Below are 14,882 nucleotides of genomic sequence, written 5' to 3'. Positions count from 1 at the left end.
AGGAGGGCAGGCTAGTGTGGTCAGGTTTCTTAGAAAATGGGTTTGCCTGGTGGCTAGCCAACGTGGTGAGCTTTGCGAGTGAATCCACCACGCATACAGACGAAGTGCACAATCAGGCATGAGGATGCCACCCACCGTTTTTAAATGCTGTGTGTTGCTAAAAGCAACGTTTGTCAGGGAGCTTTAGAGGAGCAAAGAGCAGTTCTTTAAAAATCCAGCCTTTGAAAAGCTAAGTGTGTACTCACCACCCATTCCTGCCACACCAGATATTTTAGCCTCTGAAATTCCCTAAGATTTACTCTCTTGAGTTTCTCCGTGTTTCGTTCTTCAGAGATTCATTTGTGTTTTTAAAAAACAGAAATACTGGTTACAGAGACACAGTGAACTCAGATTTTTGTAAAAACTTGTTTTACAATTTTTTGCTAACTCAAAACCAACAAAAATGCACTGCTTGGACACTGTGGCGATTGGCAAGCCCTATATGTAGCTGCCAGGTTTTATGCAGTTCCACAGGTGACATTTTACGAAATGTAATGAGCTAATTAGCATATTTACAAACAGTTTGCATATGAATCTAACTTATGGTCAATACATCCTGCCCCAAGCAGTGGAGCTGAACAACACTTGACAACTATGAGAGCTGACATAAGGACTCTATGCTAGCCATTTGTAGCCTCGTGCCTAGTGGTCATGTCAAGGAGGGAGGGGTATGGCCAGGTAGGGGACATGGCTTGAGTGCAGCATGCAACAGATATAGGGGATATGGGAAGCTGAACTCTCTAGTTTTCATCATACTTAGATCCCCAGATGCTCTAGAGCAGGGGTCGGCAACCTTTTAAAAGTGGTGTGCCAAGTCTTCATTTATTCACTTTAAGGTTTCGTGTGCCAATAATACATTTTAACATTTTTTAGAAGGTCTCTCTCTGTAAGTCTATATATCATATAACTAAACTATTGTATGTAAACAAGGTTTTCAAAATGTTTAAGAAGCTTCATTTAAAATTAAATTAAAATGCTAATCTTATACCACTAGCCCGCTCAGTCCGCTGCCAGCTTGGGGTTCCATTCATCTGGGCCGGCAGCAGGCTGAGCAGGGCCTGCGGCCGGGACCCCGGCTGGCAAGGGGCTGGCAGCCAGAACCCCAGACCGGCAGTGGGCTGAGTGGGGCTGGCGACCAGGACCCTAGACCGGCAGTGCTCTGAGCGTCTCAGCCCGCTGCTGTTCTTCGGGTCCATCCGCCGGCTCCTGCCAGCCAGGGCCCTGGCTGCCGGTCTGGGGTCCCAGCCCTGTCCACATAGAGTAGGTACCTACCTTCTCCCTGGTTCTAGACATTCTCATCCTCTCTCTGCACTGAGATGAGGGTGGGAGTGCACTGAGCACAGGGCTGGGGGTGAAGGAGCAGGCTGGGGATTGGGGTGCAGGGCCTGACCAGGAGCTAGAATGAGGGAGGAGGCTCAGGGTTGGGGCAGGAGGTTTGGGTATGGAGCGCTTACCTGGGCAGCTCCCATTTGGTGCAAGGGGTGCAGGTGGGAATGTGGGTGTGTGTGTGTGCAGGAGCTCCCGTTTGGTGCTCAGGGTGGGGGTGGGGATGTGGTGGGTGCAAGAGTCAGTGCATGGGGTGTGGGGGTATGTGTGGGGGGTGCAGGAGTCAGGGGGCTGGGGGTGTGTGAGGAGGGTGCAGGAGTCAGGGCGGGGGGCTGGGTATGTGGGGGGGTTCCGGAGTCAGGGCTGGGGTTGTGGGGGGGGGTGCAGGGGTCAGGGCACGGGGCTAGGGTGTGTGGGGGGTACAGGGGTGAGGGCGGAGGGCTGGGGGTTGTGGGGGGGTGCAGGAGTCAGGGCAGAGGGCTGAGGGTGTGGGCTGGGGTTGTGGGAGTGCTCCCAGCCCCCTGCCCTGAGCGTCTCACGGCAGGGGGCTGGAGGGGATATGCCCTGATTCCACCCCCCTTCTCCAAGGTCCCCGGAGCAGAGAGCAGGAGCATGCTGCAGCTCCGCTTTTCCCCTCTGTAGCAAGAGCCGCCAGCTGATCAGCTGCAGGGAGGGAGAGAAGGAGGGGCAGGAACCCAGCACGCTGGGGGAAGAGGTGGGGGGAGGGGGAAGCTTGCCTGCCCTGTAAGGAGAGAGCAGTGGGCCGGGCTGGACAGGATTTTTAATGGCACATCCCCGGCAGACAGCAGCGTGCCATTAAAAATTGGCTCACGTGCCATCTGTTGCCGACCCCTGCTCTAGAGTATGAGCAGCACAAGTGTGATTTAAAACCTTTGCTCTCTGTTCCTGCCCCAACGACAGAAACAAAGTAACTGAAAATTGGGCCCATTGTCTTCAGAGCTCTCTGCAAAGTACTTAGCACACTCTTGGTGCTATCTAACTAAATAATATGAACAAAAGCAAAGTCAAACTCGAGTGTCATTGTCCTAGCTAATAGAAGTGCAGAGAACAAACATAGAAATAAATAAGTCACAGGAATAGTGGGAAGATTTTTAACATTATTCCAGTTTTAATAATTTACAATCCACCACATTCCTTTACCTGCATTACTAAGTGGACACTGACAGTAAATACATTCATTGATCATGCTTTCATGTGGGAGTGAGGCAATACACACTGCTCCCTCCCGCTGCCAATGGCGTGTGGGGTTAGAGGGAGAGTCCTGACTTTGAATGAGATGTAAAGCTAAATGCCTCATCGTTGGTCATTAACAAATATCCAAGGGCACTTTTTTGCAAGAGTAGGGGTGTTACCCTGGTGTATTGACAAAGTTCAAATTGGAATAGTTACAATCTGCCTTCATGAATCCCCCCTTAGTTTCACTTGGACACGGTATCTTCCTTACTTCCTGCCCTTAACTATTGGGTAGGGTTGCTGTGTGCTGTTAAAAACCTGCTGTTTTTAACCCCAGTGATGGCTGCATTTCAATAGTGAATGGAAGGACATGTAAGTAGGGCATGATCCTGCAAGATGCTGAGCACCTCCAATGAGATGCTGAGTGCACTCAGTTCCCATTGTCTTCACTGAGAGACGAGTATTCAGCTCTTTGCAGGATTGGGCCCAACAGTTTGTAAAGTGCATTGGGATGAAAGACACTGTGTACAAATTTAGATCTAGGGCTACATGTTCTGTTGGTATAACTCCATTGAAGTCAACAGAGTTACACCAGAGAATCTGGCCCCTCATTTTAAAATTTATTTGAACCACTTACAGTTTCTTCAGAAGTTCCCTCCCCCGAGGATCAGAGACTTAGGGAAGGGACATCCTGTTTTGTGTTTGGAGAGAAAAGCTGGCATGTAGCATTGCTGAAGCAATCAGCTGAAGCCATGCTGTGCCATCCCATAGTTCTGAGAGAAGACACAATGTAGGCTGCAAACAGAAAAGAACAGTAGGTGTGACATGTCTGACCCTGAGGCTCAGAGCTCTGCAAAAAGCTAATCACAAAGTTGCCTTTGAAAAGGCTGGTAAAGGCATGAGAACTGCACTGTCATCTTTAATCCTTTTCTATTGGATTATTTTTGACAGGTGTGTAACTCACCCGCTTATTGTTTAACAAATCCCATCACGTTTTGTACAGTGATGCAGGATATAGCCACATGCGCATGCCCAGGGCTGCTTGTGGAGATCACGGGCTGTCTACATACATATCAGTGTTCCAGAATAAGAGATAGGACAGAAGAAATTTCACTCAGGTTAGACCCCAGGCAGTGGGGAAGGGTACACAGCATTAAAGCCACCAGCATGATTAGCCTTAATTGGCCCCTTCAGCAGAGTGCAGTGACTACTGAGCCATGGACACTCAACTCCCACTCTAGAAGTGGACCCTACATATGAGGGTTGAGGCCCAGTGTGCAGGAAGCTTGCACTGCTGCTGCCCTGGCCAAACAAGACAGTCTCCTGAGCTGTCAGTCTGGCAGCATTCACCAACACTAAATTCACAAGGACAAAATCTTTTAACCAGGAGTGGAGTTCATCCCCTACCAGCTGCTCTCCACTTCCCTTACTTCCCTGTCATGTTGCCTTCCAGAGCATAACAAAGGGTCAAACTGAGAGACCGCCTCTCCCCACTATGACAGGACCTACCTCCTTCTTCACTCCTTGCTTACGCCCAGATCTGTGCTCATTCAGTGTGCCTCTGTTTTAAAGTACCCAACCTAGGGCCCAGTTTCCAGAGATGCCACAGATCCCGTTAACTTCAGATCAGCTCTAGATGACACCAAGTTAACACCACTAGTGGCTGGTGTCTGTTAGCATTCCCTTCAGTGGGAGGCCAAGACATGCTTCTAGAGGACTGTGCTTATCTGGCTGTACTGACATTTTCTGAATGCCAAAGTCATCCAACTTTTTTTAAAAAGAAAAATGATTTTGCACCATTAGTGTCATTCCATAACCCTGCATATTAAAAGATTCATGGATTTAGCTAACCCCAATCTGTATTTCTTGCTTCCCAATAGAGCTGTAATATCTGTGACACACTTTGTAGTCAAGTGGGATGGAAAAAATATCCCCTTAATAACCAGTTTTATTGCTTAGCCATAAGTGCTTTGTCTCTGCATCGGTAGGGAGTTGGAGCCCAGGGAATAGATTATTTTCTCATTATTAAATTCACAGTGTTGAATAACTGAGAACAGCAAATACAGATGTGGGAGAGAGAGTAACACATTTTGCAAGCCAAGGAGCACAGTACAATGAAGCAGAAGCTTCTGTTATAGAAGCTAAAATACCATACATACAAGACACACACATCTGTGACTAAAGCCTGGTAGGCCACTGGAATGCAAAGACACTATGTAGGCTACCATTTGTTATCAGATACCTTGAAAGCAGGGGTCAGCTGAACCTGTTTGCTGCAGGTGGGAAAGATAACGTATTTCACTGGTGGCTTCTGTCTTGTGCTTGAAAATCCAACCAATAGGTTTTGGTTTTTTTTAAATTAAAAGGGTGAGATTTTCGAGATTTTTTTTCAGTATTGGCCCAACTATTCCCACTGAAGTTTTACCAAAGACTGCATTTAGACCAATGATGGGCATTTTTGAAAATTCCATCCTTAATCTCCGTTTGCAGTGTTGTTGTAGCCGTGTTGGTCCCAGGATATTAGAGAGACAAGGTGGCTGAGGTAATATCTTTTATTGGACCAGCTTCTGTTGGTGAAAGAGAGACAAGCTTTCAGGCTCACACAGACTTGCAGAATTGCTCAGTGTAAACTCAGAAAAGCTTGTCTCTTTCACCAACAGAAATTGGTCCAATAAAAGATATTATCTCACCCACCTTGTATCGTTAATTTCTATCAGCTTTTAGGGTTGCAAAGATAACCTTTAAAATATGATCTACTTGTAACCGGCACAGTAGTGTCTGCCTGAGTCTGCAGAGAGTCTGAAGCGATAACTCTGAGAAGTGTGATCTTAGTTGATTCTGAAGTCTAAAGATGCTATGTAATATGCCAGCATTGTTAACTATTTCACTGTTTGTCAAATCTTGCAAGAAAGACAGATGATCATTTAATGCACAATCCTGCACCAGTTAAGGTCATTGTGAATTTTACCATTGGCTTCAATGGGAACAGATTTGGGCCTTTATTGAAGATCTCTCAATCAGCTCTGAGTGAAGTCTAACTTTGATGTGACAAATGGACAGAACTGAGATTATGAGAAGAGTTTAGGCAAATGCTGCCACTGGTATCATTTAAACTCATCCCTGACTGAAAGATTGCATGCTTCCAGCATCAAGAGTTGCCATCCTTACAGCATAGCACATGCCCTATGGACTGTTAATAACACTTTTAATAACTATGGTCTACTGTGTGCTGTTTATCAGCTATTATGGTTCACCTCAGAGGTGGCTGCATTTCACTGCTGGGTGAGTGCTCAATATAGATATACAAACTGTCAGTTTAAAAATTGTAAAATGCTTTTAAATCATTGAGGGAAAAAGATATAAATTTAAGATATTCGTGTAATAAAAGCTACGTTGGATCAGGCACTCTGTAAAGATATCTACTAATAAAGATCTTACATTGTTCCAGTTCAGTCCTTTCCCAGAATATTTCTGTAATTGGCCTTAATGATACATGATGTGGTGGGGGTATACTGCATTTGAACCTGTGCAGTTGTGCCCTACAAGCCAAGCTATAAACAGTTGGGACCCAGAGCTAAAAGCACCAGTAAGTCCCGATGACTTCAGTGGAGCTGTAGATACTCAGCGCCACTCTCAGAATCAGACTAATCACAAGTTTTGGCACGGTGTGTATGTGCAAATGATGCAGTGACTCACTGAATATATAGTTTAGTGTGTGGAATATGAACAGGAAAAAGAAAGCTTATATGAATGACCATCTCTCTACCTGCAGCACTGGGCTTAGGAGATAATGTTACCGATCACATCACGTGCTGTATACAGGTTTAGTCTTGTCTCACTATCTCCATTTACTGCTTCTGCATTGGAAAGCAGCAGGCTCCTTGGGGTATTTTTTCTTCTTCCCCAGTGGTGGCAGCTTGACGTTAGCAAGTGCTGGAGTATCGTGCGAGTCTGGGATAACTGGCTGAGCTCCACAAAGCATCTGTATTCCCGCAGTGCCAGAGCCGTTGGAGAAAGTTCTTGTGCAACCTGCCTCCTAGCTTTGCACGCAGCAAATTCCTAGTCATCTGTTTTTCTGCCAACAGGTTGGGTGGGTTTTGTTTTATTCAGTGTGTGTAGGTTTCCTTTTCCCCATACCGTTCAGGTGGAAAGGTAGGAGGAGCAATAGTGGCAGGTGGGAGGGAACTGGCTGTCCCTAGTGCAAGCCTGGAGGCTTGTGATTGGGGGGGAGAGTGGAACGAGCCCTTCAAGCACAAAATGCAGGGCATGGGTTGAACGATGAAAAAAATTACTTAACTGGCAGGGCCAGCCTATTGGATGGTCACATGAGCAAGGTGGCTGGGATCAGGGAGTGTGCAGCATGTGCAGTGCCCCTGGTTCGGTCTGGAGACCTCTGCCTTAAGCTGGAAGAGGGTTGCTCCGAAAGGTAATCCTTCCCCCTGTGCTTATCTTCTTTGTAGAGTACTGCATTGAGAGGGAGCCAAGGTGGAGGGGAGACTGGCCTCTGTTCTGTCTGTAACAGCTGTGTTGTCAGCCCTCTGCCTTCCCAAGGCTGCCGCAGGGAGTGAGCAGGAAAGGACCACAGCCCCACCAGGTGAGGATCAAATAGAGGTGACATGGAGCAAAGTGGGAGCTTGGGGCTGGGGGTCGCTGTGTATGGTGTTTGGTGATAAAGGCAGACTCTGCTCCCTTAGAAAAGGAAACAGGGACTGCTGGATCCACAGACTCTCCCCCTTCCCCTTGGTTCCCCAGCCCCACTGGTCCCTGCTGCTCTCCTTTAACCTGCTTGGCCCTGTGGTTTCTCTTCCATCCCTGCTGTGAAAACCCACAGGTTCTTCTGTTACTGCTGTTATACCCGTGAGCTCTGTTCTAGCACCAATCTCGATTGTTTGACCTTGGAGTCCTTACCCACTCCCTGCCATTTGATCCTTTCTATCCTTTCTCTCTGTGTTTCCCACTGCTTGATCTTGTGGGCTCTCAGTCTGTGATCCCCACTGGATGATAGTGCAGGCCTCTGTTATTCCCCTGATTTACAGGCTTCCCATCAATTCCCTGCTTCTTGACACCCTGGCTCCCCTCCTGTGTGACTTCCTGAACCCCTCCTCCTTGCGCTGTCCCTGTCAACTGCCTTTCTCCCTGCTTCCTGCCTCTCGGAAGTGGCAGCTCACCATTGTAGTAAATGACAGGTTTCAGAGTAGCAGCCATGTTAATCCGTAGTCTCTAAGGTGCCACAAGTACTCCTTTTCTCATTGTAGTAAATGGCACTATCTTTCCAAACTTCAGCAGTGCCACCTTAATTGTAACGTGCAATACTGGATTTAACTTATCTCAACAGAGTATAAAACTATAGCATAGCTCAATAAAATTGCTGTTCCACCACTGACTTCCCAAGAACTCTGGCCCTTGAAACTATGGAGAGGAAAGCAGAGGCTGAGCTATAATTCTGGGGAACTCACTGAGATACCCCCTCGTCTGGCTTATGCAGCTTTTGGAGACCCTGGGAGTGGGCCAGTCAGCAGCAGCAAAGTGATTCTCTTGGGGCTACCTTCTCTCCCCAGATTGAGGAGGTAGGGGCCTTGCTGCCTGCCTAGCAGCAGATTGCTATGTTATAAAAATATATAACACCAACATGTGTGTTCTCGCTCCAGAAAAATCCAGCTGTCGCCATCTGCACCTTGGACTTTGCCTCTTTGTAGGTTCCTACTACATGAGCTGATCTGACTGTCCTAAACTCTTGCCTAGTGCCCTGCTTGTTCCCCATTGAACATTGTGGGAGGCACTTTGTGCCTTTGTTAGCTCAGGATCACATGTTGTATCTGTCCCATTTCTTGTATGACAAGAGTGGCATCTCTAGAAAGCCAAGGCTGCTACTAGCTTGACATTATTCGTCTCCAGCAAAACTGAGCTGCGAGCATTTCTGATTGGGATGGAGGGGGCAGAGGGAAGGGTTCTGACTGGCTTACGAGGGGGCAGCATCTGCTGAAGGTTGGAGTACGTTGCCCAAGTCTAGCAGCTCTTTAACCTGTCAGCTCTGGGTTCCCACACATGGCAGGGTGGTGGTTGGTAGGAGTTATAAGGAGAGATATTCACAAGGCAGGGATTGGTCTCCTCCTCTTAAACATCCTTCAGCTTGGACTTTGTGCCAGCAATATTTCATGCTCATTGTGAGATAGGAGCAAGAGGGCCCTGGTAGTGACTCTGAGGGATGGGGCCTGGGGGGATAGAAGGACCCTCCTCCACCAAGTCTGAGTGATCGAAGACCGGCTTTTAGGAAGAGTCTGAGCTCTCAGAAGAGGCTGTAACTTTCATAGACTTCCTCATTCTGGCCCACTGGAACAAAACAGTGTTAGCCATCAACTCCTCTACCAGACATGACTGGACTGAGTCTGAACATCCGCAGCTGTTTAGAAAAAGGGTTCCGAACCTTGGATTTACCCTGCATCAGCAGTGCACGCTCCCAACACATGCCCCTTCCATGCCCCCTCCTAGTTACAGCCAATTAAGTTCCTGTTTCAGCACTTTCCTTCCTGCTGTCTTGCTATCCCAAAGGCCCCTCACCCAATCACAATGGATTTGTGAAGAGATTTGTTACAGAGGCACGTGGCTCTGTCCTGTCTGCTGTGAACAGGTGAAAGAGGAGTGTGGTTAACTTATTTCTTCGGAATTTACTTTTTGGTTGATAAAGCTGCATCTATTATAAGTGTGTTTTGGGTGTATCTTGACCCATAATCTGGTCTCCTTTGGAGAGCCCTGCAGAGGGAGCTGTAGCTGCTGTTCCAGCCAGATGAAAGCCTGAGGCCCCCAGACCTTCACCTCCGTAAACAACAGATCCTTTCACTTCCCATCTCATAAGAAAGGGAAAATGTTTCTTCAGGGAAAGGTTCAACTTCAAGCAGCTTTGTTGAGAAGTTTGTGAGCCCAGATACAGTTCAGTCCTGGGAAACCTACACTATCTAGGAGCCATCACAGTCCCAAGCTGTAACTTCAGAAGCAGTTTTCATCAAGAGTGTCAAGGAGTGGGGCCCATTCGAGAGAAACTAAGATAAGGGTTATCTCTCTGCCCCTCCCTGCTATGCAGGATGTGTTTATGGTGGTATTAGCCCTGGGAAAATCACTGATAATGTTAACACCGTTTATTTGTTGGTCCAGTATTACACTGTAATCTACAAGCTTTTGCATTAAGAAGGTTCTTCAGGTATATCAGTGCAGATCAACTATCCCACCTTGCCTAGACTGGTTTCGTAGAAACTATTCACACTTTGCAGACCATTTGGGCCTGAAACTGTGTATATGTTGACTAATTTGTTGATCCAATAAGAAGCGTCAATGCCTCTCTTGCTCACCTTTAGTGTAGTGACAGGTTTCAGAGTAGCAGCCCTGTTAGTCTGTATCCGCAAAAAGAGAAGGAGTATTTGTGGCACCTTAGAGACTAACCAATTTATCTGAGCATGAGCTTTCGTGAGCTACAGCTCACTTCATTCAAAGAGACTGGGTGGGTGGGTGTGCGCATCCGCATGCTAACTTACAGCCAGGCTGTAGAGGAAAGAGGTGTGAGAGTGGACATGCAAAGGAGCAAACAACAAAGAGGGATGTGTTCCAAAAACCACTGGGACAGATCTTTAGATGGTGAAAATCAACCCAGCTCCATTAAGTCAGTGAGCTGATCCTCATGTGTGAATGAAGGGGGAAGTCACACTACACTAAAGAAAAGGAGGACTTGTGGCACCTTAGAGACTGACAAATTTATTTGAGCATAAGCCTTCGTGAGCTACAGCTCACTTCATCGGATGCATTCAGTGGAAAATACAGTGGGGAGATTGATATACACAGAGAACATGAAACAATGGGTGTTACCATACACATCGTAAGGAGAGTGATCAGGTAAGGTGAGCTATTACCAGCAGGAGAGCGGGGGGGATTTCTCCTGCTGGTAATAGCTCACCTTACCTGACCACTCTCCTTACGATGTGTATGGTAACACCCATTGTTTCATGTTCTCTGTGTATATCAATCTCCCCACTGTATTCTCCACTGAATGCATCCGATGAAGTGAGCTGTAGCTCACGAAGGCTTATGCTCAAATAAATTTGTCAGTCTCTAAGGTGCCACAAGTCCTCCTTTTCTTTAGTGTAGTGTGACTTCCCCCTTCATTCACACATGAGGATCAGCTCACTGACTTAATGGAGCTGGGTTGATTTTCACCATCTAAAGATCTGTCCCAGTGGTTTTTGGAACACATCCCTCTTTGTTGTTTGCTCCTTTGCATGTCCACTCTCACACCTCTTTCCTCTACAGCCTGGCTGTAAGTTAGCATGCGGATGCGCACACCCACCCACCCAGTCTCTTTGCTTGAAAGGAAAGCTGCACTCACTTTACTTTGCTCAACTGTATGAAAGGTCACCAGGTATGCAGCGCTTGTTACTATAAATAAACTGCACACCGTTTAATTAACGACTTCAATTACAAATGGCAAGTCAAAGCTCCGTGCTGGAGGCAGTTGTCTGGCCGGAAAGTGCTGTCCTTTGTGACGCTGGAAGTGCCAACAGGGCAGCTGTCAACCACTTTACTTTAAGGCTGATCTAGCCATCAGAAGGAACTCTGGTCAGCTCGACACTAAAATGTTAAGTCAACCCAGCTATGTTGTCCAGGGGTGTGGAAAATCCACCCCCTTGAGCAACGTAGTTAACCCGACCTAACCCCTGATGAGGGCAGTGCTAATTCTTCCATTGATCTAACTACAACCTCTTGGGGAGGTGGATTAACTACAGGAGACTCTCCCATCACTGTACTGAGTGTCTCCACTGAAGTGCTCCAGCAGCTATAGCATTTTAAGTGTAGACACAGCCTGCGTATGGTTTACTAGTGAAGCATTTTGTGCCAAGATTAGTGATCCGAGATTATGAGGTTGGGACAATAATATGGATAATTATGATTCTCTGCTGGGCACCATTTTTAGCTGGTGAAGTGACAGTGCTTTGTGCTGTAACCACATTTTAAACCATGACCATTCCAGTTGGATATCGTCATCCACCTGCTAACTTATTGAAAAGGAAAGGAGGGTAAGATTTCGTGTGCTAAAGGAGGGGTGTGCATCCCTAGCAGTTCTCCCTCTGTGCTGGCTTGAAGTGGTTTCCATCATATACAGCAGTGTTCTCAAACTTTTGTACTGGTGACCCCTTTCGCATGGCAAGCCTCTGAGTGCGACCCTCCCTTATAAATTAAAAACACTTTTAAATATATTTAATACCATTATAAATGCAGGAGGCAAAGCAGCATTTGGGGTGGAGGCTGACAGCTCGCGACCCCCCATGTAGTAACCTCACCACCCCCTGAGGGGTCCCAGCCTCCAGTTTGAGGACCCCTGCTATACAGGGTTTACAGTGCGGTTCAGTGGCTCCCAGCACCCCTGCCCTCTTCTTGTCTTCGCACCTGGTGGCCAATCCTTTGAGCTGGTGGTTGCAGAAGAGATGCAGGAGGAAAGACCTGTGATGAACTGTCTGGGTGTGTATAGCATCACCTGCAGGGGAGGAGGGTTTGCAGCATCTGGGTTTAATACCACACACTCTTCTCTCCTGAAAGCAGTGATTATACTGTACGTAGAAGTCAGCAACATAGGACTGGCTGGTGAAATTTCAGGGCAGCAGGGGGCTTGTCCCAAGCTATGAGGAGGAGTTAGAGCTTGCTTAGATCAGCTGAAAGGGAAGGCTTCCGCCTCATCTCCTTCTCCTGCACCACTGATGGGATGTGGAGGGCCATAGCCGATGTTTAGCTGCACAGCCCACTCATCTCACACATTTTGGACAGCGATGAGAGAGAGAGGGAGAGAGAGAACCTGAATGTGCAGCTGTTACCCACAAATACAGTGAGCTGATAGTTCTCCCATCTGTTGTAATCCGAGCACACACAGGGATTCCCCTCAGTTTCATTAAGTGGTGGGTAGTAGTGACTAAAATACTTAAAGGGCTGAAAAAAACGATTTATACAAGAAGAGGGCAAACTAGGGAGATTTGGTTGGATTACAGTGAGAACTCATGCTGGCTAGATAGGGGGCAGTCTATTAGGATCTGAAGGGTACAAAGGCCCAGGGGGAAGTGAAACGGTTTTCGGTGGTTTGGGAGGGAGGGGGTGTAGAAGTAATAGTGATGAGCTGGAACTGAACAAAGGAAAGTTTCAGCTGAAGGGCAGCCAGGATGTCCTTCCACTGAGATCCATTTGAGCCCAGTGCAGCCTGCTAGGAGGGGGCGTGGTGAAAGCCTCATTGTTTGAGTTATTAAAAGTGGCTTGGCCAGAGCCCTGGAGAAGAAATCTCAGGGGATGACTCCATGTTTGCCTCCAGGGCAGTGGGATTTGTTCCTCACCCTCATCTGATTTCTAGGATTGATCAGTCCCCAGAATCTTGGACAGCTGAAGCACTACAGCTGAGCTTGGCCTAGGTTAAATGAGGAATGAGAGGTCTGGGCAGGAAACCCATGGGGAAAAGAAACTCCTTTTGGGGACACTCCTGCATTGAATTCAATGTCTGTGTGGCTGAAATCCACGTGGCTGTATGGTAAAAGGAGGAGAGGGGGTCGTCAGCCCTGCCCTGCAGCAGCAGCAGGACCACGCAAAACCTGGTCTGCTTTAATTTGCTCTCCCTCCACCTCCAGGCAGGCTGGGTGTGTGCTCAGCCCCTTTGGGGGAGTAGCAACACTTTCTCCTGCAGGCTCTAGGTAGATTCTGGCTCCACAGTGTTTGCACAGCAAGCAAAGCTAGCAGGTTTTGATGTTTACATATCAGCAGGTACCCAGCCCTGCCTCGGAAACCTGCCCCAGCTAGTGCTGCTTTGGAAGTGTGGTGGGGGTTTTACTACAGAGGGAGACAAGGCAGAGGGCTTGAAGGTCAGCTAGAAGATATGGGTCTGACAAAACTTCCATAGAATAAACCTGGCCGTGCTAGAGACTGGGTTAGTAATGGCATTAAGAGCTATTGTGTAACCTCCTGTGTCTTGGAGAAGTCAGTAGGTCTAGGATTAGAAGCATCCCATTAGCAATTTTACTTGCAGAGCCTTTATCTGCCAGCCATGCCCTTGATTCCTTCTCATGGCACCTGCCTGACCACCTGCCAGGTGAAGATTTGTTCTCCACTCTCTGCAGTGCTGATGTCAGCCAGTCCACACTTATTCCAGGGAGGAATTAAGTCCCTGGATGGGAACTCAGGAGAGGTAGGCTCTGTTCCCTGTTCTGCTACAGGCTTCCTGCATGAACTTGGGCAAGTCACTTAGTGCCTGAGGCTCAGTTTTCCCATCTGTAAAATGGGGATAATAACCCTTCCTTTGTCTGGCTTATCTGTTAGGAATCTATGCTCTCTGCGGCGGGTCTGTCTCTTCCTGTATGTATAGCACCTAACACAGTCTTGCTTGGGACCTCTAGGTACTACTATAATACAAACACAAATAATACAGACTAGTTATAATACAAATAACTAGTTTCTTTCAGCCGGCCCAGCAGACATTTGTCATCTCTGCAGTATGCCTGGTAGTGGGGAACACTGATTGCCTACCCCGCCTCCACAGTGTGTGTGGAGCATGCTACTAACTGTGCAAGCTGTTACATTTTAACCCAGTGTATTTCATTTCTAACTTATTCCTGTGTCATTCCCACCAGCCTTGGATCTGTCCTGCCAGGACCTCGACCGCTTCTACGATCGCAATGTGTAGAGGCAGCAGGAGCCTGGTAATCATTTGTTCTGTCCGCTGGACGAGCTGAGCCTCTAGCTCCTCCGGTCCAGCTCAGACTTTAACCTCCTGTGGAGCAAAGACTGCAACCTGCTGCACCCCTCCGCACAGATCCACCTGCGCAGCACGCTGCACGCCACCTTCCAGTGTCTGCAGGCTGGCGGTGCCGGGAACTATACCTGCACACTCTACCTGAACGGCCACAGAAACGCCTCCTGCACCATCAGGCTGACCATGGAAGGTAGGGCTGGGGGAAGTCACCCACAAATATAGCTGCAGAGCCAAGATTAAATACCTGGCTTGAAACACTGATGCCTCCTGCTGGCTGTTGCAGGGAGTAATATTGCTGTGCTTCAGAAGAGGCCGTTTGACTGCTTATGTTACTTCTGGCTTATTAGACACACACACAGAGCGTCCTATTCTGCGCCTCTGACGCTCAGCAAGCAAACCTCCATGAGTGTAGGAGGGGGGAATTGCAGGAATAAGTGCCCTTGCATAGGTAGCTTTGCTTTGACAGGAAGTATTAAAACAATACTTATAGTGTAATGTAATCCACCTCCCCCACTAAATACTCACCCATTTCCGAGCATCTGTTCACTGAATTTAAAAA

The 14,882-nt window shown here is 47.7% G+C and overlaps 1 protein-coding gene across 1 annotated transcript in view; it reads left to right on the top strand.

The window, feature by feature from the left end:
• SIGIRR (single Ig and TIR domain containing) overlaps window positions 1–14,882 on the top strand; it is a 47,795-nt gene that overhangs the window by 9,680 nt on the left and 23,233 nt on the right. Inside the window, exon 2 of the mRNA XM_077819935.1 lies at window positions 14,326–14,513. Within this exon, the coding sequence (XP_077676061.1) occupies window positions 14,326–14,513 (188 nt within the window). The remainder of the gene's footprint in view (window positions 1–14,325; window positions 14,514–14,882) is intronic.

Source organism: Eretmochelys imbricata, chromosome 6 (assembly GCF_965152235.1).
Source record: "Eretmochelys imbricata isolate rEreImb1 chromosome 6, rEreImb1.hap1, whole genome shotgun sequence".
Taxonomy (NCBI): Eukaryota; Metazoa; Chordata; order Testudines; family Cheloniidae; genus Eretmochelys; species Eretmochelys imbricata.
Note: the sequence above shows the minus strand (reverse complement) of the source record. Positions and strands in the feature narration are given on the sequence as shown.